The sequence below is a fragment of the Equus caballus genome, chromosome 9 (genome assembly GCF_041296265.1).
Source record: "Equus caballus isolate H_3958 breed thoroughbred chromosome 9, TB-T2T, whole genome shotgun sequence".
Classification (NCBI taxonomy): domain Eukaryota; kingdom Metazoa; phylum Chordata; class Mammalia; order Perissodactyla; family Equidae; genus Equus; species Equus caballus.
The window spans coordinates 77,342,658-77,370,636 of NC_091692.1; the positions used below are offsets into that span (position 1 = coordinate 77,342,658).

The 27,979-nt window shown below is 38.7% G+C and overlaps 2 protein-coding genes across 3 annotated transcripts in view; one reads left to right on the forward strand and one right to left on the reverse strand.

The window, feature by feature from the left end:
* The window catches only part of COLEC10 (collectin subfamily member 10), a 432,391-nt gene that overhangs the window by 254,689 nt on the left and 149,723 nt on the right, over nucleotides 1–27,979 (forward strand). The gene's annotated exons all lie outside the window — the stretch shown is intronic.
* TNFRSF11B (TNF receptor superfamily member 11b) lies at nucleotides 484–27,943 on the reverse strand. Its single transcript, XM_001916099.6, has 5 exons — nucleotides 27,416–27,943; nucleotides 9,178–9,547; nucleotides 5,343–5,534; nucleotides 3,443–3,667; nucleotides 484–1,701 (listed from the first exon to the last, which is right to left on the reverse strand). Exons 1-5 carry the CDS (start codon nucleotides 27,443–27,445, stop codon nucleotides 1,313–1,315), a joined length of 1,206 nt encoding a protein of 401 aa, XP_001916134.5. The 5' UTR covers nucleotides 27,446–27,943; the 3' UTR covers nucleotides 484–1,312.

A 27,979-nucleotide genomic window follows, 5' to 3' on the forward strand; every position in this document is an offset into this window, starting at 1 on the left:
TAAGCGTGACTTCAGAAGTTCTCCAATTTTAGTGTAATGTGAATTACTTTGGTAGCGCTGACCCCATGGCCTACTGGTTAAGTTCAGCACCCTCTGTTTCGGCAGCCTGGGTTTAGTTCCTGGGGGCAGACCTACATCACTCGTTGGTGGTCATGCTGTGGCAATGACCCACATACAAAACAGAGGAAGACTGGTACAGATGTTAGCTCAGAGCGAATCTTCCTCAGCAAAAAAAGAGGGAGATTGGCAACAGATGTTAGCTCAGGGCAAATCTTCCTCAGCAGAAAAAAAAAAAAAGAATAACGTTGGAACTTGTTAAAAATGCAAGTTACTGCCCTCCTCCCCAAAGTTTCTCAATAAATTCATCTAGGAATCTGCATTTTTAACAATTCCCAGATGGTCCTGATGATAAAAGAAGAGGGAAAATTGTCAAAGCTCAGATTCATTAATGTCCCATTCAAATAAAAGCAAGAGGAAAAGCAATGAAAAATAATTTGAAAACTTTAATGATGTTATCTATATAGTAAAAACATAAAATCTTTTAAATAAGGTACATTCAATTTCTCAGAGCATCTAATATTCAGATAATTTATATTTCATACACTTTCCAACATTAAACAATTGACTAAATAATGCATTTTCTATGAAATGATATTACAGCTTATACAGGTAAAATTATATTACAAAAACACTCCACACAGGAAGAATGGCAGTAGCTATTAAGAAATGCTACACACTTTCCATTAAAAAATATATTTTCTCTCTTTCATTTGTCATAATAATAAACAGAATATATATTTTTTTCTTTCTAATATTAAGTCTTACACAATTTCCCTTTAGGATGATAATATGTACAAACCTTATATCTAAATGAATATAAATAGCAAATACTATAATAGTGTTACAGATATATTAGTAACTTTTACAGAAAAAAAATATGGCTTTCTAATAAAAGCCTCTAGCACAGCTGAAATCTCAAAGCTATTTAAATTGGACATTCCCATATTTAGCAAGGCACAATGGAGTCTAGTTTCTTAGTTCCAGTTGAATTACTGCAAGCAGTAATAAGGGAAAATATAGTCAGTAGATATTGGACCAGATCTGTCAGTTGGATAAACTATTCGGGGTTTATTGAACTTTGGGGGGGAGATGTTCTTTCTCCACAGCATAGTTTCTTTTCCTGCCCTGTGGCCAAATCCAGTCCTTTGTGATGAGAAAGAAATCTTTGTACCCGCTCAAGTGCCTGAGAAACAGTTTATTCATCCATCGGATCTGGTCCATCGTGAGGAAATAGCCCAATGACCATTTCCGGTTATAAGCAGCTTATTTTTACTGATTGGACTTGGTTCCCTATCATTTCTAAAAAGAGCTTCTGATACAATCTGTACATCGTGAAGCTGTGAAGGAATCTGATGATCTTCTTCAGACTCTGGGTGACAGTTTTGGGAAAGTGGTACGTCTTCAAGTGCTTTAGTGCGTGCATTAGGCCCTTCAGGGTGTCTTGGTCGCCATTTTTTATTCTCCACAGGCTGAGCAGCTTCAGGATCTGCTCACTGGATTTGCATGCCTTCACTGTTTTCTCAATGTCTTCTGTTGTGACTTTCTTCCCCGGCAAGCTTTCCATCAAGCGGCGAAGCTGCTCGAAGGTGAGGTTTGCATGCCCGATGTGCCGCTGCACGCTGCTTTCACAGAGGTCTATATCTGCATAAAGCAAAAGCCCAAAGAGACGTTCACATCGTGGATATTCTAGTGCCACCAGAAAACTACCCTGAGGCAAAGGGTGCTCCCAGAGTTTCATAACTTTATTTTAAGGATAACCTTTTCCTTTCTTTGGAGAGCTTAAGTTATGCCAGTTATTTCTGAGAACTGAGATAATATTATTTTGCGTTATAAAAGGATAATATGCTTTATATATTCTAGGCATCCAATAAAACTTTGTGAAAAGCCATAATTTTGAAAATTAACAGTAGAAAATTACAGACACATCACTCCAAGTTTTCTAAGAAAAGTTTGAGAAATTAAAACCATAATATTTCAGAAAAACAAAGAAATCAAGTTAGTTATTTTATAAATTTCATTAGTTGATATCTGACATATGTGCTATTTGAAAAGAGTTAGCAACTAGACTTTAACAAATAGCGCCAGAGGATTACCACCACGGAGGAGGAGATCTGAAAACCCAATAATATGAGGCCAAAGAATGCGAGGATACACGCAGCCTAGAGAATATTTCAGTAATGAGCTAGGACATAAACGCAAGAGGGAGTAACTAACGTTTTTGTTAATGACGTGAGTCATTTAGTATCTGTGAGCCCTAAGGCAAGTCAGTTCATCTTTCTGGGCTGAAATGTCTTCATTTATAAAATAGGGATTTGGTTCCTTCTGATTCTAACAGTCTCTGATTCTCTACTTCCCTTTCTTTTTGCTTCGGGGCTAATTACACTTTCAAAGAATACGTGTTGTTTGCCAAAAACAGAAGAAAAGTTTACTCTTTGCACAAGTGAAAGCATTCAGCTGTCAAAGATGTTAATCTCCCAAAATCTGTTGCCTTGGTTTCAGATGGTTGAGGCTTTTAGAGTAGTGTAGAACTCCTCAGTCATTTAACTTCAAGTGAAGAGCAGAATGGATTTCTCACTGACACTGTCTGCTTAATTATACAAACCCTCCTTCATTGTTTCTGACATGTCCTCCCATTGCTAAATGAAGTCAGAACTCTTTCCACCGTATATCCTAAAGCTTACAGTCCACACTGGATGAAACTTACTTCTCCCCTTTGGCTTCTCTCCCATAATAACACACACACACGCTCACCCATAGTTTCTAAAGAAGATTCTTTATAAACCTTTGAAATATGAGACTACTTGGTTTTAACTAGCCCTTTTCTCCAAGAAGCCTGAACACTTTACAGGGCTTATCTCAGTAATCCTCACAACATATGCTATTAAAATGGTAATTTTAAAATAGGCTGTGTTGTGAGGATTAATGAGAGGATATCTGTAAGACACTTAGAGGCTCTCTGGAGAGAACTGCCAAATAAATACAACAGAGTTTCTCAGTGGAAATGCAAGGTTAGGATCCAAAGTGGTTAAAGAACTTCTAGGTAGGCCAGAGAGGACACTCATAAAACTGCTACGGGATTTAGAGGTGGATTCCTGAGGTCCAGTCCTGTATTTGAAATGTATTGGCTCTTCTTGTAGAGTGTTCAATACACTTTAAAAAGAAATTGGTGGGGAGGAGTGGAGGAGGTGAGAATAAAACCTTGCATGACTGCTCTAGGAATAGCGTCTACACTATCACTTGGCAAAAGCTTTTCAGTCCAACAATAATTCCAAAAGGAAAATATCACCCACACAACTAAACAGATACATAGTCTTGTTTCCTGTTCTGTGATAAATGAGTGTCTTTAATTTTTGATCAACTTGTTTATTTCAGGTTGCCATACCTTGAATGATCTTCTTGACCATATCTTGGTCTTTGTTTTGATGTTTCCATAACTTGAGCAGCTGGAAAGTTTGCTCTTGTGAACTGTGTTGCCGTTTGATCCTCTCTATGCTCTCTGCATTTACTTTGGTGCCAGGCAAACTGTCTACCAGGATGCTGAGCCAATTAGGGGTAAACTTGGTAGGAACAGCAAACCTGAAGAATGCCTCCTCACACAGGGTGACATCTAAAGGAAGGTGGGAAAACCAAGAAGATTTACTCAACAACTGCATTCGTGGAAGTCTATTGGACAAAAACCAAAATTAAAAAACCAACATAATTGAGTTTTCCAAGATATAATATGCTAAGAGGCAAAGTTTGAATAAATTTTGGTCTGGTTTAGTCTGTTGGTTGGTCTTAGTGGTAGACTGCCAACCCAACTGGACTTATGTTCTTTCTAATAGTTCTTTAAGGGGAATTTTTGGAGGAAAGGTTAATAAATGTCTAATAAGAATGTAATATTGCTATAAGTTACAGCAAAAATTCTATGATTTAATATAAATGTTAATATTCTGCTAAGGATTTACCTAGTGCTCACAGTATACTTCAAGATCAGTGTCAAAACAAATAATCATTGCCTTTAAAGGAGCTTAAAAAGTAATCTGGAATGGTATATTATTTTTTGCACATATACAAACACAAAGTTTACCTTTGGGAACAAGGATGGATATAGACATATAAGCATACATTAAGTGGTAAAATAATCACATACAAAAAACATGTCATTTGGAAAAGAGGTACAATGGCCTGAGTGTCTGCATAGGTTGGCATATCCCAGGGATTAAGAATTTGTCTTCAGATTCATCAGGACTGGGTGTGAATCCTGGCTCTGCCATTCATTGCCTATAGTGAACTTGAGCAACCTTCACAATGTTTTTGTAAATATTAAAGTCTTTATAGCAAAATACTTGGCATATAGTAAGTCCTCAGTGAATGATAAAAACAAAGTTAAAAATGAATTAAGTAAAGAAAATGTTAAAGTCAGAAGTCACTCCTCTCACTATACCATCCCTCATTCCATTTTTTAGATAAGAAAGCAGAAAGGCTAAATGATTTTTCTAAGATTTCGATTACATGGTGAAAAAATGTTGGAACTGGGTTGGAATCTTAAATCTCCCAACCCACATTACTCTGCTTCATATACTGTCTGTTGTACAAAAAGATGTTTGGGGAGAGTCAAGCTGGTTCATGACTTTGCTTTGTTACATGCTAAAATACAGATCATCCTTGGTGTGGTAAATCCTTGGTAGAAGGTCTGAGATTACTCTAGGGGTAGGAGTGACAGGGTGAGGACACCAACCTGATTAGGGTCACTGCCAACATGGGATGCATTCAGATAACTTGAGCTTGGAGCTAGCGACTCTTCTTGAATAAAGAGTTTAAGACAACCAGAGGAACTTGGCACTTAGTAGATGCAGTAATACCATAGGTAACAAAGTCAGTTTTGCATTTCTAACTTGTCATCAGTTTATGTCACTATGCTTCTTAGTTGCCAATTTATACTTTGGCTAATACTATAAATATTCTTTAAAGTGATACAAATGCATAACTAAAAACATTCTACACTTTGGACTTTGATAATTTGGCCTCAGATATAATCTTTCCAACCCCCCCTTTCCCCATAGGAAAGATTTGATTTAAGTGTAAAAGGGAGAAAGTCAGGCTTGGGAGTGTGATCTGTGAGAGGATGAGGACTTTTTCAAGGATTTTGAGTCGTGGCTTTAGCAACAATATGCAGAGAATAGTCTTAGTTGGTTAAAATTCAAGAAAGGGAAAAGATGGGTTTGACTAAGAAGATGGCCAGAGGGTCTTGTATTCGACTCAGAGGTGGTACAAAGGCTGATAGCTTGAGATATAATTACCTATTCCACATTTCTGAGTTGATTCACTGCTTCCAGAACATATATTGTCATGCGTTGAATTTCCTTTCTGAGTTAGAAGGAGACCAAATGCACTGCAATTTGTGTGTTTTCTACAGGGTGCTTTAGATGACGTCTCATTCGAGAAGAATCCATCTGGACATCTTTTGCAAACTGTATTTCGCTCCGGGGTTCCTACAGAAAATACCAAGCAAGTTAGCACCTTCTTCCCAAAGACTTTCATGACAAATACACTCTTAACACAGTTTTGCAAAGACTTTTCACTCGGTTTTTACTGCTACTATAACGGTGCACAAAACTTCAGCCATTTTCATTTTTCACTTCATTAGACAGAGAGAACAAAACGTCTACAGTTAGCCCCTTAGGCAGGCTCCACTCCTTGTAATACAAACACAAATTTGTTCTGCTGTTACCTACAAAACATTCACAAAACGTGAGAGGAAAGGAAAGAAGGGTAGGCTGTTCATTAGTCCTGCCTGGGCTGAAGTGTCAGTAAGGTCTTGCTGTCAACCATATTCTTCCCACAGTTATTCTTGGAAAATCACGAAGATAACTGCTGTGTAACTGCTGTCCTATCACTCTTGGAGATCAGTACCCATGGTGTGCTGCATCGTTAAATTCCAATCAGTTCCTACTGAAGTTCTCTCTTTCCTGAAGCCTAATTGTGAAACAACTCATAAGTGTGCTAACCTTGAGAAGTAAAAATTTACAACATTATAATAAACTTTTGAAGGTGGCAATAAAGTTAGCCACTGACTCAGAAGGGTAAGCTGCAGTTTAAGTTCCATAGTAAATGGAAGATGATATACCGTTTGCTTAAACTGTTGAGTTTTAAAAGAGCACAGTCGTTAAAATTTCAAGGAAGGGTGACTGCAGGACGTTTTATTTCATGGTGGAAAGATACTTGATAAATTTGGAGAAATCATTGGTAGGAAAACTTGAACCAGTCAACAACTAAGGATGCTATTAAAAATAAATACCTTCAAACTGTTGACTCTATTCGTGGATAGAGCATAGATCACAGTATATTTGCATATGAAAATACCTCCATCTAGTGTAAGCTGGTTGAACAGATTTAGACTTCAATATTCAAATACAGCATTTACAGGCCAGTTCTGGCTTATGCAAGATAACAAATACAAAAGGGACAAATGAAAGCTACAGAAAGTTAATAAACTTCATTTATTAAAAATTCAAACCTCCCAACTCATTGTATCAAAACCAGAGGGGAAAAAAGAGCAAAATGATTTGGTTCTACTTTCAACTCTTGTGTCTTCTAAGGGAATTGATGGTGCATTGAACAGAAAAATGACAAAAGGTTGGAAGAAAAAAAGAAGAGGGGGGAAACGACAGGCCCGATACTTTCACATATTATATGCCATTTCTAGTGTTGCAGTGACAACATCTTAGGAACCACCTTACAAAGAGGTCTATTTTTTTAAGTACTTTCTTACTATCCCCCTCTCCTTAAATGGGATCCAACTCCACACCGAATTCTACAAGATAAGCAGAGGTATTTAGGGGGGTATTCCACAGTATTTGTTCATTACTAATATTTTGGGAATAAGTGGACTTGTCTCCCTTTACCAACTGCCACCTGTTCTGGAAAGAGAACTTCACAAAGAGAAATCTTGTCCTTCAGATACACACTGGTGGGTGGGGTCTTCTCACGCATCCTAATGAGAAAGTCACAGGCACGAGACAGTCTTTCAGGTAATTTAGCCTTTGCAGTTCTTTACCAAAAGGAATCGAAGAATGACAGAAGTAAAGCTTCTTAATATATTTGGAGGCTTTACATAATGACCTTTCTAAAGAGGACTTCCCTGTTTCACAGTTGATAGAACTTAAAAAAAAAGATTTCTCTGCCTAAGTAAATGATATTGCCTTATTAGTATCAGGGGAAACATAAAAAGTACCACCTGGCAGGCAAAATGTGAAATATCATAATGATGAGAGGAGTTCTGCCTTACAAGTGAGCATGTCACCATGTGAGCCAGAAGTAATGACATTGGCATCATAGGACTGACAAATAGAATGAAGTAAGTAAAATATCAAGAGGAAACAATCTGACCTCAACAACAAAAAGGAATGATTATTAAATGCTTTTTAGAATAACACCGCATAGGCCTTCCTTTTCTTTGGGCTGGAAACCTCTTATTTTCCATGAGAAACTACTCTGTGGGTTTTTAGGGAGGGAGAGGTAAATAAGCCCCGTGGTGGCAGCACAGAATAAAATGTGTACCTTTGTCCTAAGTCTTCTGGCTGCCTGCTTAATTCATTCTACAGACAGATTTTCATTCTTATGGGAGAAACATCCTTGCTATTTCCATTATTTTTCAAAACTTTCTAGTTTCCAACCTGCATAGTTCCTGCTTAACTAATTTTTCTACATATACAACATACAGAATTGAATTAAATGAATTTGTTTTTGTTGGGTGGACTTTGCCCCACTACTACTTGGCTTAGGACTAGAATCCCAAAGTACCATCCAATAAAAGCTAGGAAGTGTCACCAATTTCTCCCTCAAATACATCTATGAGGGACATTTTTAGGGACACATGCAATTTCCACCTTCTGTGATTAATTTTATAAGATTCACAATTTAGGAAACTTAATAGACTTCAATTTTTGAATATATTTCCTTTGTATGCCTTTAAACTTATAGTATTTGTCGTCTCGTAATTTAGACCCTGTATAACACAACTTCTGAAAATTAAAATAGTTACAAACAATTAGCACCCTCTAAACCAGTAGCTCTCCACCATGGGTGATTTTGTCATCCAGGGGACATTTGGCAATGTCTGGAGACATTTTTGGTTGTCACAACTGGAGGAGGAGTGCTATTGGCATGTTTTGGCTAGAGACCAGAGATGCCGCTAAACACTCTGCAATGCACAGGACAGCTGGCCACAAAAAGAATTATCCAGCCAAAATGTCAATAGCGCTGAAGCTGAGAAACACTGCTTCAAACTGAGGAATCAGAATCTGTACTGATTACTACTTCCTCCAGCAAAGTAAGTGAATACTCTTAATTTTCCGAAGCCACAAGAGGATACAGACTACATTGAAGCTTCATGAATGTGGTAGAAAAAAATGCGGGTTGCAGCTTTAAACGATTCAATGCCCACTGGCTTTAACCTATCTGTTCAAAACGCAAAAAAGAGAAAGTACTTTGTTTATAGACAGGTACTCACTCTTGGCTTAACAATGTGTTTTGTCTAAGATAAAGAATAAGCTCATTGAAGAGGTGCTGCTGCAGTCTATGCTCCCAGATACTCAACTCCCATGCCAAAGGGAGAACTAGCTTCATTTTTAATAATGAAATGCATTTCCCCAACCATTCTCATTTTTTACATAATTAATTATAACTTCTCATTGTGAGCACTCCAGAGCCTCATTAATATCAACATAATTAGTCTCTTGGTATCCATTAACATTTCTGATGTCTGTCAAAAAGCACTGCAGTTTGAAGCTGTCCATGCTGACGTGACACATTGAGGGATATATTAACTATAAACATTGCAACTCAGAGCGTGTCCCTTTAAAACGGAGCAATCCATCATGCATCCCATTAGAGAGCCATTTGCTTTATTTGAGATTTGTCACTGAATTGCTCCGTGGTGGCAAAGAATTCCTCTGAGAAATGGTCCTTTGGCAGCAATCCAGACACATAGTACTTACCTAGTAGGTTCCATTACCTTTGCAATTTGCTATCCTGTAATGTCATGAAGACAAAAGTGTTCCCTTAAACTTTCAGTACTGCCTGACTTTGTATGAGCCTAATTAATTTCGCCAGACGTTGAGCGCTGATACGTACCAACTTGCAGCACCCCGAATCCAGGGGGACAGCTCCGGTGCTTCAAGCAGAACTCAAGCTCAAGGTAGCGCCCTTCCTCACATTCGCACACGCGGTTGTGGGTGCGACTGCACTCCTGCTTGACATACTGCAGCTCTTTGCACACCGGGGTGCAGTACAGACACTCGTCACTGCTGTGCCAGGTGTCTGTGTAGTAGTGGTCAGGACAAGGGGCACACACTGTCTTCCGCCTTGCTGTACAGTGCTGTTTTAGGAAGGTGCCAGGAGGACATTTGTCACACATCAGCTGACGAGAGGTTTCTGGGTCATAATGAAGGTACTTTGGAGGAAAGGTTTCCTGGGTGGTCCATTTAATGGAGAGATCCAGGAACTAGGAAGAGAAAGGAAAATAGGGGCGTGTTACCATGGAAACAGGGTGGTTCTTCTGTGCAAAGGCATCGTTAGACACAAAAGTCCTTTGCGACCTGAAGCCTCATTCTCTTCCTGCCTATTGAGCTATACCATGAAGTAAATTTAGAAGCCCTAATTCTTGCCTCTAGTTGCTTAATCTCAAAGACTAAGAAGGCAATGGCAGCAAACATGTTAAGTAAATCTGGTTCACAGATGACTGGAGTGGAAAGCTCATCAGAATAGATATTATTATACTTAGATGCACCGCTAAATAACCCATGTGGCCTGAATGATGCTTTATCTCTTTGGGCTTCAGATTATCTCTAGATTACTGAGTTGGATGAATGAGTGGTTCTCAGAACAGCTATACCAGAGTCACCTAGACTCCTTCATAAAATGGAGATTCCTGGGATTTGCATCCCCAACCATTCTGACTCCACGGGTGTGGAGTTGGGGCTGGGGATTTAGAATCCTCCTGAAGTGATTCCGAGGTGTGGAGTCCATCCTCGATGATTCTTCTTTCATTTGTTCACTTGACAATAGTTATTGAACCCTTAATATGTGCCAGACTCTGTTCCTTGTAATTGGGATACAGCTGTGAATAAAACAGTCAAGAAACCCTGCTCTTGTGAAGTTTACAATCCAATTGGAGGAGTAAGAAAATAAGTAACAAATTGCAGATAAACTATATGTTAGAAGGTAAGTGTGGTGAAAAATGAGCAAGTAAAAGAGATTGGAAACATGGAGAGGAAGGTGGAGAGATTACAATCTTTAAATGGGATGGTCAAATAGCCATATTTAGGACTAGATGATATCTCTCTCTTAGTTTTCCCATTCTAAGACATAATGATTTCACACATATAGTGAAGAGTTGGCGATTACATCAACAGTCATTCTGATCATTCATTCATTCATGCCACAGATATGCATTGAATGCCTACCAGGAATATACTGGTAAGTAAGACATGATGCCTGTCCCCATGGAGTTTGCAATCCACTGGAAAATTCCTAGAATTTTAAGATGGCTATTTCATTCAGAGACATCATACGGTGCAATATTAAATGACCACCTCTCTTCAGGTTAATTAGGAAAAACTTCAGGGAGCAGGAAGGGGTTCAGAAGTTTCCACACATAATGACAGAAAGATGTCTGCAGCAGGAGAAAGAAGATTTCAAGGACAAGGGTGCTGCTCAGGAGGGCAGCTCCAACAGGGTATTCAATCTTGTATTCTAGATCTCAAAAGGTCTCAAGGGAACACTGAAGTAGTTCTTCGTACTACTTACAAGAAACACACATTCGGAAGACACAGCGTTGTTTGTGTGTAGGGGGTGGTTTGTTTGGTTTTTATTGTTTGTTTTTGGTACAAGGATCAACACTGACTATTTTCAGGCTTCGGGGAGGTGGCAGGCCAAACACAATAATTTTTTCCAAACTCTCTTCTTTGCAGAACTCAGGAAATCTCACAGAAACCCCTTGACCTGGGAAAAGCATACCAAGCTAGGGAAACAGCGCTCCCTTTTGAATTAGGAGTGACAAAGGTAAAGAATGGCCTTCTTCATAAGCATTTGGGCATTTTAATCTAAGTAACTTCATTCATTTCTCATTGGAACATGACAAGTGTCAGGGCTGACTGGACCTAATAGGAGCTGATAAACCAGAAGAAAAGAACAAAATCTCTCACCTAGGGCCAAAGAGATTTTAAGCGAGAGCGATTTTCAGAGTGCTGGGATGTAAAGGACTCCTAAGCAACAAACAGTAGGATACAGTGCAAAGTCAGGGCTCTTTCGAAGGTCTCTTCTCATGACCTAAGGGTTTCTGGGGAAAGTATGTCCTTGAATTTCCCTGGGGCTTTTTATTGGCTCAGTTGGAGTGAGTCGACATTAGGCAGAAAGAAATGGGCCAATAGTGGGCAAAAGCTCTGGTTTGGTCTGGATCTTTCAGAAATACAGAGAATCTATTTATTCAATCAACACACATGTATTGAGCACCCAATGGGCACCAGGCACTGTAGAAGGAACTTAACTTATGGTGGTATGCAAGAAAGGTCCTTGACTTCAAGTTGTTCAGTCTAGTGAGGAGGAAGAAAGCAGAGAAGTAAAAAAAATAGATAATTACAAATAACGATCAATGTTTTGAAGGAAACAAAGCAAGATTGAAATGACTTTGGTGATACCTGGTCATTTAAATATATTACGCTACATCTTTCAAGGCCCCTTGTGTAAATTGGCTCAAATATTTCTAAAATCTTCCATGCTAAGGAATGAAGTTTTCCTGACGCAATTTGCAAAGCCACATGAAAGTAACGAGAAATGCTTTTTTCTCTTGTTGTTAACTTTTGATTCCCTGAAAAGCCACTTTTGAGGGTTCTGTTGCTTTCAAGAGGCCTAGCTCAGGGGTCCAGAGGGATACCTTTGTCTCGTGTGGTACTGCTGAGTGAGTCCCATCCTGGTAGAGTTAGCAGACCTGAGACTCCCCATAGCCCAACTTCCCATCTTTCCCCCTTTCCCATTTCAGTGTGGTTCAGTTGTGCCCATTTATTCATCAGCTGACTCTTTTCTCCCTTACCAAGAAGTGATGAGGATGGGATGGGAAAACCCCACAGATGGTGCTTCTGTTCCTCACTAGAAGGAGCCACACAAATACAAGATCTGACCAAGAATGCTGATGCAATTTGTATTTTTCTAGGCAATTGGACATGACACTGTTGGTTTTCTGAAACCATGTTTTGGAAATGAGTTGCCATTTCTTCAAAATACAGGGAAGTGGAGGTGAAAGGAATCCACAGAGAAAAAAATAAATAAGGTTGACTTAAGGATTAGAGAGCAATTATATTAGTGAAGGTTATTTCCCTAAGGCCACTGCATGGAATTATCATATATATTTTTAAAAAGCGGAAAGCCTTGAGAATCTGCAGACTTGTTTTCAACAAGTTCCACTGAGCCTTGGTGTTTTATTTGAAAATTTTCCACTTTGGTAAAAAGACAGAACTCTGTGTGGCCAAAATTGGATGTTTAGGTCTCAATTTTTGGTTAGCCCCAATTCCTGCACAGAATTTCTGGAACCAGTTACTGGATAGAGGATGGGCAAGGTTAACAGAGCTCTTTATCACAGTTTTCTCTCTTACTTTCTTCTCCATTTCCTGGAAAAGCAATGAAAAAGATGCCATAGGAGGACAGATCATCTTAACATTGGCGCTATCTCCTTTGCCAGCTGATAATAATTAAAACCTAATAAGAGTTCAAAAATAAATTTCTGTGTGAGATGCATAACCACTGATGAACATCTGGAGAAACCAGGACAGGCGTATAGGTATGTCTGCAGAGCATAAAGTGCTTTCTATAGAAGAAGCCACTCTGTTTTTGGTGTTTTAAGCTTGACTTTTAAAGAAAAATTAAATGGAATTTTCTCTTCATTTTTTCTTTCTTCCTCCTCCCATTCCCAATCTGTCCATCCTTTGATGTAGACCTCTTGTGCTTGAAGAGAATCCAAAAGCCTTCCAACCCAGCACTTCCCACCAGTCCAGGAAATCTTCCTGAATCCCCCAGGCCTCTTTTCTTGAAAGGACAGTTAAGGCTCCACCTCTAATAGCTTTGTTCTTCTCCTTACCTTCCATTTTTAATGTTGGGCAACGTTAAAGAATTTTCTATTTCAAACCCAACCATCTTTCCTCATCAAATGTTAGCAGATGATGGTTGTGGGTGAAGGTGGTGAGTGGGTTGAAATAGTTGTTCTCTAAAGCCTTTTCTAGCTCTACCATTGTAAAATTCTGTAGTTTGACAGCGTTTAATTAGCCAATGAACTTGAAAATAAATGTCTTGCTCTTAACTTCCTTCCTACTTCCTTGGTCCACTATTTTACTTGTGAAACCCGTTTTTAATGCAGAATTCTCTTCACCAATCTCCACTTTCCAGATTCAACCATGCCTTCCATTCCCTCTGTAAAACCAGCTGATGCCCCAGGACCTTGAATTCTCAATTATGCCTTCTCCTCTAGATGCCCTCTCCTATCAGCTCTTACCAGTGGAGTTGCCTGCTTAACAAAAGTCAGTTGTATGTTTGCTGCTGAATCTGTTTATGCTTGTTGTATATATGTATCATATATACTGTAGTTGTAACTATAGTTTGGTAATCCAATTAAACATTATGTGAGCCAATAAACATGGGTGTGAAAAAAAGAATTATATTTTCTGTGAAAAGTAAATTGAATGCTTTGGGGACAACTTGATAAAGATGAGCCAACAAAACCCAAAATACAAAAACCCTACCATAGAATTTGGAGTAGCTGAGACATTTGTAAAAACAAAATGGGGAAAACATGTAGAACGATTGTATAATCAATTTGTTTCATAAAAGTCTTTAAATTCCAAAACTGAAATGGATGGGCAAAACATTATAGATAACAGCTTTGTAAGAAAGACAGCATGGGACTCCAGTTAGAAAACACAGATTCCAAGAAAGGCCTTGACCAGATCTCAAAATACAGGTGCATGAGTGTTTATTTAAATGTTTTAGGCCAAAATAAAATATTTAAGGTATATATTTATAATTCTTATTATTAAATGCTTTAACTGATTTTTCAATTAATCACCTAACTCATAGTCCCAAACATAAAATTTCTAATAAAAATTCCCCATACTTAAGAAGTATAATGACATGGTAATGTTATGTGCAGGCAGCAAAAATAGGCAATATGAAGATGGAATCCATTTTGTCTATTCTGTTCTAACATACACAAATTAATTCCTACTCTGTGCCAGGCAGTGGACTAAAAAATAATCTTTATAATATTTTGGTTTGTACCTACTTTGGGATGTTTTACCATTATCATCATTAAGTTTCCATTGGCTACAAAAATGAGTCTTGGAATAAGAAATTAACTGTCCCAGGTCACACTAATTAGTGGACGCGGAGTTCAAACCCAGAGCATGTGCCATAGAATACTATTTTTTGGCCAAATCCTTTAACATATTTGTTAAATATTTGATAAATATCAAATACTCTCACTTATGCTAAAGCCTTTATGCATGGTCTAAAAGTAAGCCCTAAAGTGCTAACTTTTCATTCAGACTCAAGACATCACAAAAGTTAGATCAACCAAAGCCTTCCCAAAGCCCAGATGAACCAATGTTGGCTTTTCTTTCTTTGTGCTAAGACAAGCTCTTTTTTTTCTTTTCTTTTGCTCAGGAAGATTCGCCCTGAGCTAACACTTGTGCCAATCTTCCTCTATTTGGTACATGGGTTGTCACCTCAGCATGGCTGAAAAATGGTGTATGTTTGAGCTCAGGATCTGAACCCGCTAACCAGGGCCACTGAAGCATAGCATGCTGAACTTAACCACTACGCCACAGTGCCGGCCCCTAAGACTAGCTCTTGTCCAGAGCTATTGCAGTGGAAATTTCTCAGATGATACGTGATTTGACTACAGCATTCTCCTGGTGTACGCTTCTTCCTTAAAGGACAAAAGAAGAATACATTTCCTCTGGCAAGTTTATTTTTGCATTATGCAATGCAGCCAATCCCATACTAATAGGCTTGCTCTCTGGTATGCAGAACCATGAGTGACCCAGTGGGTTTCCGTTTATGGAAAATTCATTAAAAGGAGCCCACGCAAAGCTTGAAATAACTACTTGGTTTGGGAGTTCCTTTTGTGATCACTCGTCATGATCTTTGCCGCAGAGAACTATTTGAGGAATATCCAGAGTTAGCTAAACTTCTGGTCAGTTTGGAAACCAGGCCGTTTTACAGTTCATCTTAGCCAAGAAAGGAAACATTCAGGATATATACATGGTGAATTTCCTAAAGATCTCTTGTAGAGTAAACTATAAAGCTTATTAAAAAAAACTATTTTCCTATGAAAGTTAGTTTCTTTGATTTTCTGTAGTCTTACAATGTAGTAGCTCCTTCTCTTTTTCCTCCATTCCTTAATTCATTCATTCAGCAAACACTTATTGAAACAACTACTATGATCTGGAAATACTGCTAAGTGATGGAGTTGGATAAGTTAATGTTCCTGTTTCATAAGAACCTTCACCTAAAAGCCAAGCCTGATGTAAAATACTCATAAATCACTGCAAAACAAATGGAGGCAGAAGAGAGGAGAAAGGGGATCAAGACAAGACTCAATAGAGAAACAAGTCAGAAAAGATGAGAGGATGGGGATCAAGACAAGACTCAATAGAGAAACAAGTCAGAAAAGATGAGAGGATGAAGTTAGACACTGGTAATGGAGGAGAGGAACGATACGATATGTTGGCTGATTGCATGGGGAGGGGTTACTAGGAAGAGCAAGTGAAGAACATGTCCATGAATTCCAACTGTTAGGTAGGTGGTGTTGCCATTTATTACTGACAGCAGGAGGAGGAGACAGTTATGAAGAAAGACAGTGAATTTAGTCTAGAACATCTTCCAACTATGAGACTTAGGTGATGATGTCTAGTAGACAACTTGATATACATATTGGGAATTCAGCCCAGAACTGTAGCCAAAGATACAGCTTTCAGGGTTATGAGCACATAAATGGCTCTAGAAGCAGAAAGGTTGGATGGAATTACCCAAGGATATTGCATACAAGTAAAAAGAGATTAAAATGCTAACCTTTGAGACATAAATACTTGCAAAATGAGATGAAAAAGAAAAGGTAAAAAAAGTATGGCTATCACAGAAAGTTTCAAGAAGAGCACTAAATGGATAATGAATAGTAAGTTCTAAAAAGCGTACAGCTTGGCAATTAGATCAACGTGAATTAACAAGAGCACTTTCAGCTGGGAACCTGTATACTAGGGTTCCAAAGTTGGTTCGACCACCAGCTTAGTAACCCTTGGCCACCATCTTACCTCTAAAATGAGAATAATCCTTATTTTATCTATCCCTGTACAATTGCCATATTTCACATAAGCAAAGGGACATAAATAAACTTGGTAAAGAATAAAGTTCCAGACAAGTAAAGTGATTATCACATATGCTAATTACACAGGAGGTGTACATTTTGAATCAGACTCATTTTTGGTGACATTTTGAAGTTTCTTGCTCTGTAATATACCTAAAATGTGCCATAAGTTGATTATCTACCCTGTTCTTAATTGTTTCCAGAAAAAGCGTCTCTAACTTGTTTTAAAATCAAGTTTTCAGTATCTTCCTAAATGGTATCATTTTCATGGTCTAGGTCAGATTGTTTCAAGACAGTTCCATGGGTTTGCCTAGAGGATCCAGATAGAAAAGTATTTGTCCCCATAACCCTTAAATGCTTACCATGATGTCTTATACATATCAAGTATCCAATATATATAATTTAATTTTATGCAATTCAATAGATATATTGAATACCTACTATGTGTAACTAGGATTACTGGTGACTACATAGATGCAGATAAATATCTACCATGTAAAGAAGAAATTTGCAAGGACAAGCACAAAATCTGTAATTTTCTCATCTATAAAACGATAGTGATGACAGAATTTGCCTAAAGGAAGATTCTTCTAAAGTGTCTTTCATCTTGCATGGCATTTTGCATATTGTTCCATTCATATTTAGCTTCCATTTTAGAGGTGAAGGTGTGAAAGAAACAGGTAGTTCATTTGAGAAAGGTTTATCGACTGCTGCCAGGTCCCCCCCTGAGGGTCTACCATGGCTTAATAATTTGCACAATAGCAAGTTTTTTGGCTGAGGATTATGTCTCTAGGTAAGGAAGTCAGAGCAAATGAATTAAATGTGTTCATCTCTACAGAACCGATTTGCTGCCCACAGCTTTTGCTAGGCAAAGAGGGGAAAGGAAACACAAGCAATTATGATTTATTAGATGAATCAGTGGGCCAACTTCTACACTATTTTGCTTCCCTTGGGGCTGAAGAACTGTCTCTGGGTAAAATGTAACTTTAAATGTGACTTTTTTGTTCCCTTCAGAAGTTTCCTTTAGTTGTTCAAAGGCTTTTAAATGAATTAGCGGTACCTTGTTGACGTTTGGAATTAACCAGAATTGTCAGGGCAGATTGCTTATGATGCTTTTGCTGCTTCAGAGGAGTTTTACTGACAATTAACATTTGATACATTAACAAATAAATGAAAAAAGTCTCTGAGAAAAAAGAACTTGCAATACAGGTAAACACTTCAAACTTTCCAAGGAAGATACGTAGAAATCTCTCATATGTTGGCTCCCAGATTTTAATATTTCTTCTCTTGGGTTTCTATTAACCACCAGATTTGAGACATAACATCAATTCTGAAAACTTCAACCCAACAGAAGGGCTGGTTGCAATTTTCCTTATAATTATGTCCATTAGGGCCCACTTGACAAACACAAGGACAGCACCACTACCTCAAAGTTTCCCAGCTACAGTTCCTTGCATTTGGGCTAAGAATCGGCACTACATTTTAGTATGTTGACATTTCTGAACATTAATTTTTTTTATTAAGGTTATAAAAGTTAACATCCTTGTGAAATTACAGTTGTACATTATTATTAGTCATGTTGTAGGTACACCACTTCACCCCTAGTGCCCAATTTTTAAATTCCATTTTATTTCTACAGTGCTTTTCTTCGAAGATAATACATTGCTTACACCATCTTATGAATCTCTTTTGGTTGCTAATGACCTGGATTGAAGCCCAGTCAATATATAGTTAAGGGCAGCTAGTGAGAGAAAGTTAGAAAAGAAAAGCCATGGTGGTTATGAAATGGAATAGAAACTAGAGCTAGAAACAGAATAAAACAGCATCTGAGTTAAATATGTAGACATTTACTGTGTGCCTACAACATGGGAAACATCATACTAGAAGCCCCGGGTGAGATGGTGAATAAGAACAGCTTATGTTATAATATTATTATATTGTAGACTCTATACTAAGCCTTTTCTTCACATGCTATTATCATCCATTCCCTTCAACCACCTATGAGGAGATAGGATTATCCCCATTTTATAGATGAAGAAATTGAGTCTCAGAGAAGTTGAGTGACTTGTCAAAGGTCACGGAGCTAGTGCACATTCGAGCTGGGATTCAAATCCAATCCTGTCTGAATCTAAGCCTTAACAACTGACTCTTCCTCTGGGGACTTGTCTTATGAAAGAGATAGGCATATAAATGATCAATTACAATACAATGTAAAATTCAATAAGATCTTTTATGTATCCATCTAATCCATCTATCTATCCATCTCCCTATCTATCTGTCCATCCATTCATCCATCCATCTACCTTGGTGAATAAATTCTTCTCCCTTTCCTGTCCTGAAATGCAGTAGTGCCCACAGCCTCTCTGGAAGATGGGCCTGTGAGATTAAGCAATCAGTTGCACTTTATACTAAGCAGTAGCTTCTCCGTAAAGGACCCCCTTCAATTTGCTCTCCTTCCTTTTCTGCCTTACTCTTCTTTCACTCACTCTTGCTTCCCCAGGATTGTACTTGCACTTTCTAATAAGGTACTAAAGCATAAGTGTTTGCCACACGCTCTGTTTCCTAATGATTCTGGGCTTAGAACTCATGTCGAGTAAGGAGGCCAGGGCATTTAATTTCAACAGATAAAAACATGGTGACCCCCTAGAGCTGCAGGGAGAGCTGAAAAAAGGATGAAAATACATTGGCATCAATTTGCCAAGGGTTTGACCCTCCTGAGCCCCATCCTGGGGCATTCTTAACCCCAGCAGAGTTCTCTGGGTTGAAGGTACCCACAGAGGCTTTGCTCTGATTTATGGATATTTTTCACTGGACTCAGCTACTAGATATAAGCTCCTATAGGGCATAAAGAACTTCTCAGCTAGGTAACCTTAGGGAAAATTACTGCTCTGAACTTCTTCCTCTTCTGTAAAACAGATACTCATCTCTGCGTCACAAGGAGTTTTGTGAAAAGTTAAGTGAAATATTAGGGGTGGCTTTCATTAACAATACAGATTCTAAGAATGATTAGTGTCTTTCTGTTTTATGGTTTCCTCCTTTTAGCTTAGCTTAAGTGGGTAGAAATTGTTCTGATGAAAGATGAAGACAAATGAAACCCTACAAAGGAAGGGTCCACTGGAAGTGATGAAGAGAAAAACCTGATCCCTGATTGCTTACTCTCAAAGAATAGGGTGCTTGATTTAGAGTCTACTGTTAAGTATCTGTTGACCTTCCCATTTTGCAGCCCAGCTAAGCTTTTATGTAATCTCAGTTCCCTAAATTTTGAATTTTCAGCAGAATAAAGAAGAGGTCTTTCCTCATGAATCCTTTAACAATACTTTTGATGAAGAAGGAGATTAAATCGATAATCTAAAATCACAGATTTTGGTCATCTGTGATTTTTAAACGCTCTTTGCAGTTACTGCCCCTCAATGACCAGAGATATAACCAGGGTTTGGCTGCTGTATCACTCAGGACTTCTGGGTTTTATGCTGTGCTAATTATTATCAATTTCACAATCTCAGTGGCTTAAAAATAACAAAGGTTTATTGCTCGCTAATGCTACAGTCCCTAGTGAGTCCACTGAAGGCTGTTGGCTTTGTCCTCTGTCCAGGGCCTAGGATGATGCAGCAGCTAATATCTGGAACATGGCTGGTTTGTTGTGGAGGAGGGAAAAAGAAAAAAAAGTTGGGGGGATCATTTATTGATAATTAAGTGTTTTAATTTGGAAGTAACCTATCATTTAACTCACAAGTCATTGGCCACAACTATTCACCTTCTGTGCCCCCCTTCCTCACTAGACGGAGGCTGGGAAGTATAATCTTACCATGTTTCTGGAAGGGAGGAGAATTGAGAACAATTTACAAGCAGTGTTAACAACTACATCCTCAGTCAATAAACATCACTCACATTTCTAGATGACCTTTATTTTAGCACAATCTAATTGAATTTTTTTTCTTTTTACTGAATATTAAAAGAAGAGACAGGGAACAGAGAGTGTGGGAGCAGAGGTTTCCGTCGATTAGTCTAGTGTAGTATTCAAGTATAATATTTAATAGTCATGCCACCCTACCCATTATCATGCTTATTCTGCCCGAAGGTTTGACATTTATTCCAAAGAGCCGTGTGCAGTTGTCAACTACTTCCTTGTGAATACAAATTCAAAGAAAATTCTGTTCAATGAGTCTAAGGAGATTGCAAGTGACCATAATTATACCTCTTTAGTAAGTCCTGAGGGAACATCTTGGACCTGGCTTCTAACTAAATGGAATATGAAAAATACGCACTTCTTACCCATACTAGTTAAAGACAAGAAGGCCTTGTTTCAGGATGAGAAAAAGAGTTTTTGATTTAAAAGAAGAATCTGTGATCCTAAAACAAGTAAGTCTCACTACTTAAAAGTAGGTGACATTTCAACAGCTGCTTCCTCTTGGGATCCCATTGACTTACAATTTCTTACACATGAAATCAGTTGAAAAGAAGAAACTTTGACAACTGCAACAAAATAGACTTTTTATAAACATTCCTTTAGGATAATTTTTTCATAGGTAAATAAGTCCATTTAATTTTTGCACATTTGGAATAGTAAATGGTATATAAATCTTTTTTTAATTCATTTTTAAATGACAAAAACTAAAAACTAAAGCAGATTTTCCAACACATCACCTAGCCCAACAGCCCTATGTTACAGATAATTAGAGTAAGACTCAGAGAAGTGGAGTCACTGACTGGACCCCAGAGTCTAAGGCAAAACTGAGAAATTAGACCCCTTGCCTCTTGTCTGCTTTTGCAGAGGACTTACTGCCACCATAACCCACAACTGAATTCCTAAATTACGTTTAATTCATGAGCGCTGTTGGTGCCAACTGATGGTGGGGGGAGCTTTCTAAAGATTAGGCTCCTGGTATCCATATTTTCTAAGAACAAAAGAAATAGTTTTTTTGAACAAGAAAGTAACATGACATGGCAAAGGAATTGAGGTTTTCGGATCGAAGACCAGAGAAGAAAATTCAATTTACCAAAGGCAGTCACAAAGCTTAGATGAATTGCTGTCTTGTTTTAAACCTAAATTCATCTTGACACCTATTTTACAGTTGATCATTTAAGAGGCTTTTATAGAAAATGCTTCCAAGGTACAGACTAAATTGAACTGAAAATCCTAAGGCTACTCTTCTTTTTTTTTAATGGAAGATGCTTCAAGGAAATTAAACAAGGTTTTCACAGTATTAAAACTATAATTTTAGAGAGATGAACTTTCAAGAAATCACAATAAGAAAGTAACAAATCAAGGCTATTAGGAGCACATTACTTTTTTAGAAGGGCTCCAGGAATGCCATTTCATTTCCTCCTGCATCCTCTATCCATTTATGGTCTGGCTGATTCAGGTGCTTCTGAGAAATTGGGGGTGAAAAAAATCTACCCAAGCACCTGGGAAGTTATGTCACCTTGTAGTTGGGAGAAACCATTTTAGTGTGTCTGTAGACTGTCCTGGCCTTTAGAACATTAATTTAGAGAGGCCAGGTAAATGTCAGAGGGAGCGGGTCCCACACAGCTTCTTACCTAATGGTTGTAACACTATTTTTATCCCTTACAACTGTCTAAAAGGATTCCTTTTTTAGACTTTCTATGCTAGTTACCCCAAAATATTCTGTGGTAGTGAGTTCCAAAAACTAATTACATGTCACATAAAAATACTGTCCTTGTATCTATTTCAAGTTGGCTATACCTCACTCTTTCTTCTTGCATAGATAGTTTACAGATGTTGCTAGGATTTCCGATTCACTAGTTCCTGCTATTGTGGGTTGCTAAGTTTTATTTTGATTTTTGTTTTCTTTTCTAAACACGGCTGCTATTACTGTTCATATTTGCATTTTGTTTACCAGACCATCAGTATCAGAAATGTGCTCTGGGCTGCTTCCCTCTCTCCTCTCTTGCTGTGTGAAATCATCCTTCCTTAGGGTTTTAAAAGCTCACTCTACACTGATGACCTAGATTTTTTATCTCCAGCCCAGGTTCCTGCCCACCAAACTTTTGTTGAATCCAAATGTCTACTCGACATCTCCACTGGCATATTTTACAAACTATAAAATTTATCAAACCAAAAGAGGACACTTGATGCCCAAACCAACCAGATGGGAAGGTCAGAAACTGGGTTCAGCTGAGCTTAGGTAAAGCCTCCAACAGTCAATTCTATGAATCTGGTTCATTTTTGTTGCTCGCTTAAGAACGAGCCTTCATGAAGGTATTGATATGAACCATTATAATAAAATTGTACAAAAGAATCTTTAAAATATTCATCAGGTGGGTAGGGTATTATATTTTGATATAATAAAACCACCATTAGAATGTTAAACCTCTGGCAGTGAGCCACATCCTGTTGGAACATTCATGGAAACTACTGGTAGACTATACAACACTCTAGCAAATCTCACCATAGGTCCTTTGACTCAGCAAACACACATTTAATGTCAGGCATTGGGGAGACCTGGGGGCTACAAATGTGAGTAAGATGAAAATCTATGTTTGCAAAGAACTCATACTTTGTCTACCACCAGGGTGATGCTATCCTCTAGAAGCTCTGGAAATTTGTGGTGGATTCCTCTTGTCACAATGACTGTGTGCTGCAAGATGTCCTGAATGATCAAGAATAATCTCATGTCACGCACACTTTTCAAATGTCTTGGTCACAACTGATATAAGTGATCTAAGTAGACAAACCTAATATATCCTAACTCCACTTTATAGCTACACAGAGTGGTTTTTGCATGACTTTTATACATAGTGAATTTCCAGGAATTTAACAACATAAAATTTGATAGAATATTATACTTTGCTTTTTTTAAAAACGTTAGCCAGATTTGTTCACCATTTCCAAAAATCAAAGCCAACCCCTATCATGGTTTTGAACCCAAATGGGACCCACGTGTTCCCGTCTTTGTTCCTAGCAGACTGTTCATGGCAATTTTACATAAAGATGCTAAGATATCACGACCTTGTTAAGTCTTCTGGTGAAGCTTATTTTATTGTAAATTCCTTTCCTTTCGTTTCTCCTTTATGGTATAGTTATGCCAGTACATTGATTTTTAAAAATTAGGTGTGTAGGTAAAATGTATGTACTCTAATTTTCATTTAAGAAGAGCAAGGGAGTTGTAACAAGGGATTTATTATAAAAGTGCATGGAAGAAGTCTGATGCGTAAAACATACAAACACACTGATAATTTGGGCATCTCTGTTCCATAGTAGCAACACATAAGGGGCAGCCAAGCATCATTGGTCAAGGCTTTGAATAACACAACCATAAATTTTTTATAAGAAGATTACTCTTTCTCTTCAATATATTTTCCCAGTCCTCTTTTTTTGGCTACAAAGGAGAAACTGAGGCTAAAGGAAATGCTATGGGTTAACGAGATGCTAAAGGAAATAATGCTCTTCACAGAAAGCTTTCTTGAAAAGGGAACATGCAGGCAGCAGGGCTGAGGGTTGCTGAGAGAAAAACCCAGCAGACAAATCGGAGGATAGGAAAGCAGGAAAATTTGTGTGTTTAGTGCCCTTTTGATAGACACTGCCTTAGCTCTCCTTCCAGAACTAAGTGGATAAAACATCTGGCACAGAATGCTTTCTTCCTTAACCAATGGAATTTGACAACTGTGGTGTTAGCCTAAGGAGTAAAGTTAGAGACCAGATTGACATTAGGAACTGTGCTGAAGGTTGCTAGGTGACAGAGGCGGGGAAGGTTGCAAGGAAGAGGGATCAGGACTGTTCTGGACTGAGTACATGTCAGATTCTCTTAGAAACTAGAGTCATTATTCTATTAAAATAAATAAATAAGCAAACAAAAAGGCTAGACAAATACATACACGCAAGCACTGAGGGAGAGGAGGGAAACCAAAATAAACAACAAAACAACAAAAAGTCAGAAAGAGAATCCTAAAGGAAGACAGACATGACAGGGAGTTTTCTTAAGAAGAAACATCTGCTATTCCCGCTTCTTCACCCCCACCCCCACCCCAAGTCGTAGTATCATAACATTAATTCAGAGCTTAGCTTTGAGAAGGCCAATGGACGGTTCTGGCACTCTATGATGGGAAGTTTCAGCCACCAGTCAAAATTTGGGCCTAGAACAGGATGTTCTCAGTGTATCTGGAGTCTCCTGGGCAACCAGGAAAGAAATGACGTGGTGGTGTGACTTCTTCACCTTGCAGGGCAGGTCTCTGCTTAACTACATTAGTCAGCATTCCAGAAAGCCCATGACTGTGGCATTAGTATTAACGATGACACCCCCTCACTGCTTGCCCACCAGCATATCCTCTGCTCTCAGAAAAAGAGTCTAGAAGTCCACTTTGCCACAGAATTTTACCTTCTCCCACTTCTTAGCTCCAGGACACCTTGATTTTACGTCCAATGATGAAACCTTCTACTCCTCCTTCAAGGTAATAGTCAGTGGCCATCTCTCCCTCCTTCGAGCATCATCAGCACTTTGTTTACATAATTCACTTGGTTCTGGATTGTCCTACAGTTATCTGCGAGCATAATGCTAGAAGCTAGCGTTAACATGCAGCAGGAACTTTATGTAGTTATCTTGCATGAGACCGTATCATTATCTCTATTTTATAGAAGAGAAAACTAAAACTCAAAAGAGACCACTTGGCCGTGGTCATTTTTCAAGTAAGTGGTGGTACTGGAATTTGAATTTTGGTCCAACTGATAACTACCGCACTGCAGCTTCCTTTATAAGGGCCCGGAGGGCAGAACCTTTTATATTCCCACACGCCCAGTGCTCCCCTTTGTTACTCTCATTATACAAACAATCACTTATCCAATATCTGCCTTCTTCATCAGGCCGTGAGGTCCATGAGGACAAGAATGGGGTCCATCTTGTTTTCCACTCTGTCCCAGTACCCAGCGGGATGCCTCATACAAAGGACGAATACCTGTAATGCTTCCAGTTCCTGGAACTGCACCTTAGTATTTACAAAAGAGCATTGGGACTCTTTGTGTCTAAGTACAAAGTGTCCATCTCCAATCATTTATAAAATAAAGTCAATCTCAGAAATCATAGAAAGGGAAAGAGAAATCTTTCCTATTTGAGTGTTTACTATGTTCAAGACACATATAAAATCTTCTCCTTTGATAATGCTGTCATCCACAATTAGTTATCTACACACATATCTACCTCCCTATATAGACCACATATCAAAACATTGTCTGTTTATTATTTAGGAGCACTTGTTATTAGGTACATACATTATTTAGCAGAAATCCGGAAATTTAAAAGTCTCAGATAATAAATCTTTGACAGATTTTAAGTCTTTGACAGAATACAAAGGATGAGGAAGAATAAAGTGTCCCCATATTAATAGCAAAATTATTTATACTAGCCAAACTTGAGAATGATTAAATCAATTGTGGCATATGTAGAGAATGGAGTACCATACAGCAATGAAAATGGACGAACTATGGTACATCCAACAGTGAAGATGATCTCACAAAAGAAGCTTAAGTGAAAGTAACTAGACACAGAAAAGTGCAAAAAGTGCATTTATATAAAGTCTAAATACAAGCAAAACTCATCCATGGTGTTAGAAGTCAGAATATTGATTACTCTGGCTATGGACATAGTAGTCATAGCAAGTGAGCCCTGGAAGATGCTGGGGTGCTGGGAATGTAGTATTTCTTGATCTGAGTGTTAGCTCACAAGTGTTCACTTCAAGAAACTTCATTAGGCACTTAGGATTTGTGCAATTCTCTGGGTTATGTTTTAATAAAGTTTACTTTTTAGAAAGTTCTTCCTAGTATCCATATTGGTGGAGTTATTTTATATGTTATTTATATGTATGTAATGGTAGATAAGATCAGTATACTTATGTGTGGACTCCTGCCCAATCCACCTTTTCTTTAGTGACTTTGCTATTTATTTACCTATTTACGCTTGTGTATCCTGAGAACTAACTGGAAGACCTCCTGGCTAGGAAGTCTTCTATTCACCATTTGTGGGTTGGGCATTGAAATTCAAGCATTTACTCCAACACGTTCAAAACACATATGTGGCTTAAATATGGGTTTTCCTATCCTTTTGTGAATGTTTGACTCATACCTCAAGGTATTCCACACTCTAGTGACATAAAGGAAACAAGTCATTGGCAATAGAATAATCTACATACAAATCTTAGTAACTTGGTCAAAAAACTAAATAAAAAAGCTAAGCGAAGTCACTGTTTCCTTTTTCTTCCAAATAATATGTTAAAAATAACTCAGCCTATTTAGTGCTGAACTTCAACTATTTGATTATATTTTAGAACATAATTAACATTAACCCACCAATATTTTCCACAGTATATTGAAGTTAAGAACTGGAATAACCCACTTTAATAATAAAATTTTATCAAGAAGTTAAATTACACAGTTAACAAGTGTGTGTGTTTGTGTGTGTGTGTGTATGATCTCTTCTCTGGTGTTAATTATTCAAAATTTCCCATAACATTTGCTTAAGTTGGGAATGAGCCTAATGATGTATCATATACACACTACATCCAAATTTTATTCTAATTATAATAATTTTAAGAAGACTGATATCTCCTCCCAACTTACTCTGAATCTAAGGGACCACTTTATTGCTAATAATAATTAGATCCAAGTTAACTAAGCAAAGATGGTATGAACTACATGAGAGTGTTAATAATCTGAGATGAAGAGAGGCAGTAAATAAAACGAATAAAAATCATTCCAACAAAAAAGGTCTAGAGCGCCTCTCTCTTCTGCAGAAACCCAGCACAAACTTTCCAGTGTAAAGGGATACCCTAGGAGAAGCACAATTAGCTTGAAAGAGATCTCCTGTTCCAACGTGACCTCAAATCTTTCCTGGAAGAGCGAGTAAATTGAGCTTTGTCGCCATGAAGCCGCGGGGAGGTCCGGAGAGCGGCGAGCAGGCAGCCTCCCCAGACGCCCGGGGCACCAGCGCCGACGACCCGGGGCCAGGGACTTACCACGAGCGCGCAGCACAGCAGCTTGTTCATTGTGGTCCCCGGGAAACCTCAGGCGCTCGGAGGCGGCGGCGCGGCGGCTGGGCGAGCGCTACGGTGCGTCTCCGCAGCCCGTGCACTCATCACGTTATATATAGCGTCCGGGCAACAGGAAGTATCGGCTTGGCTTTGATCATTCATTCCCTATCTGGACCAAACTTTGCACCTTTCTTTTTTAGGAACCTTGGGCGGGAGCGGTGGGGGGTGAGAAATGCTCCGGGGTTAACGCTTTCAATGCCAGGGAGGCAAGAATCGCCAGGAGAGGTGGGGACTTGGGGGGTGGGGCGAGGATGTCTGGCCCATGGGAGGGGAAAAAAAAAAAAGCAACTGGGCTGCGGAACAAGGCGGCTTCTGTCTCCGCGCGGCTCTGAGGTTTCCCGGCCCCTTCCCGCCAGCGGCCGGCCTCCTGGCAGCCGCGACCGGCGGTGGGAGGGCTGGGCGCACGCTGGGCAGCCGCTGCGCCCGGCTCCTCCACCCTGAGCGTCCGGGCGCAGCTTGGAGTGCGTCCCGGACACTTTATACCCCTCT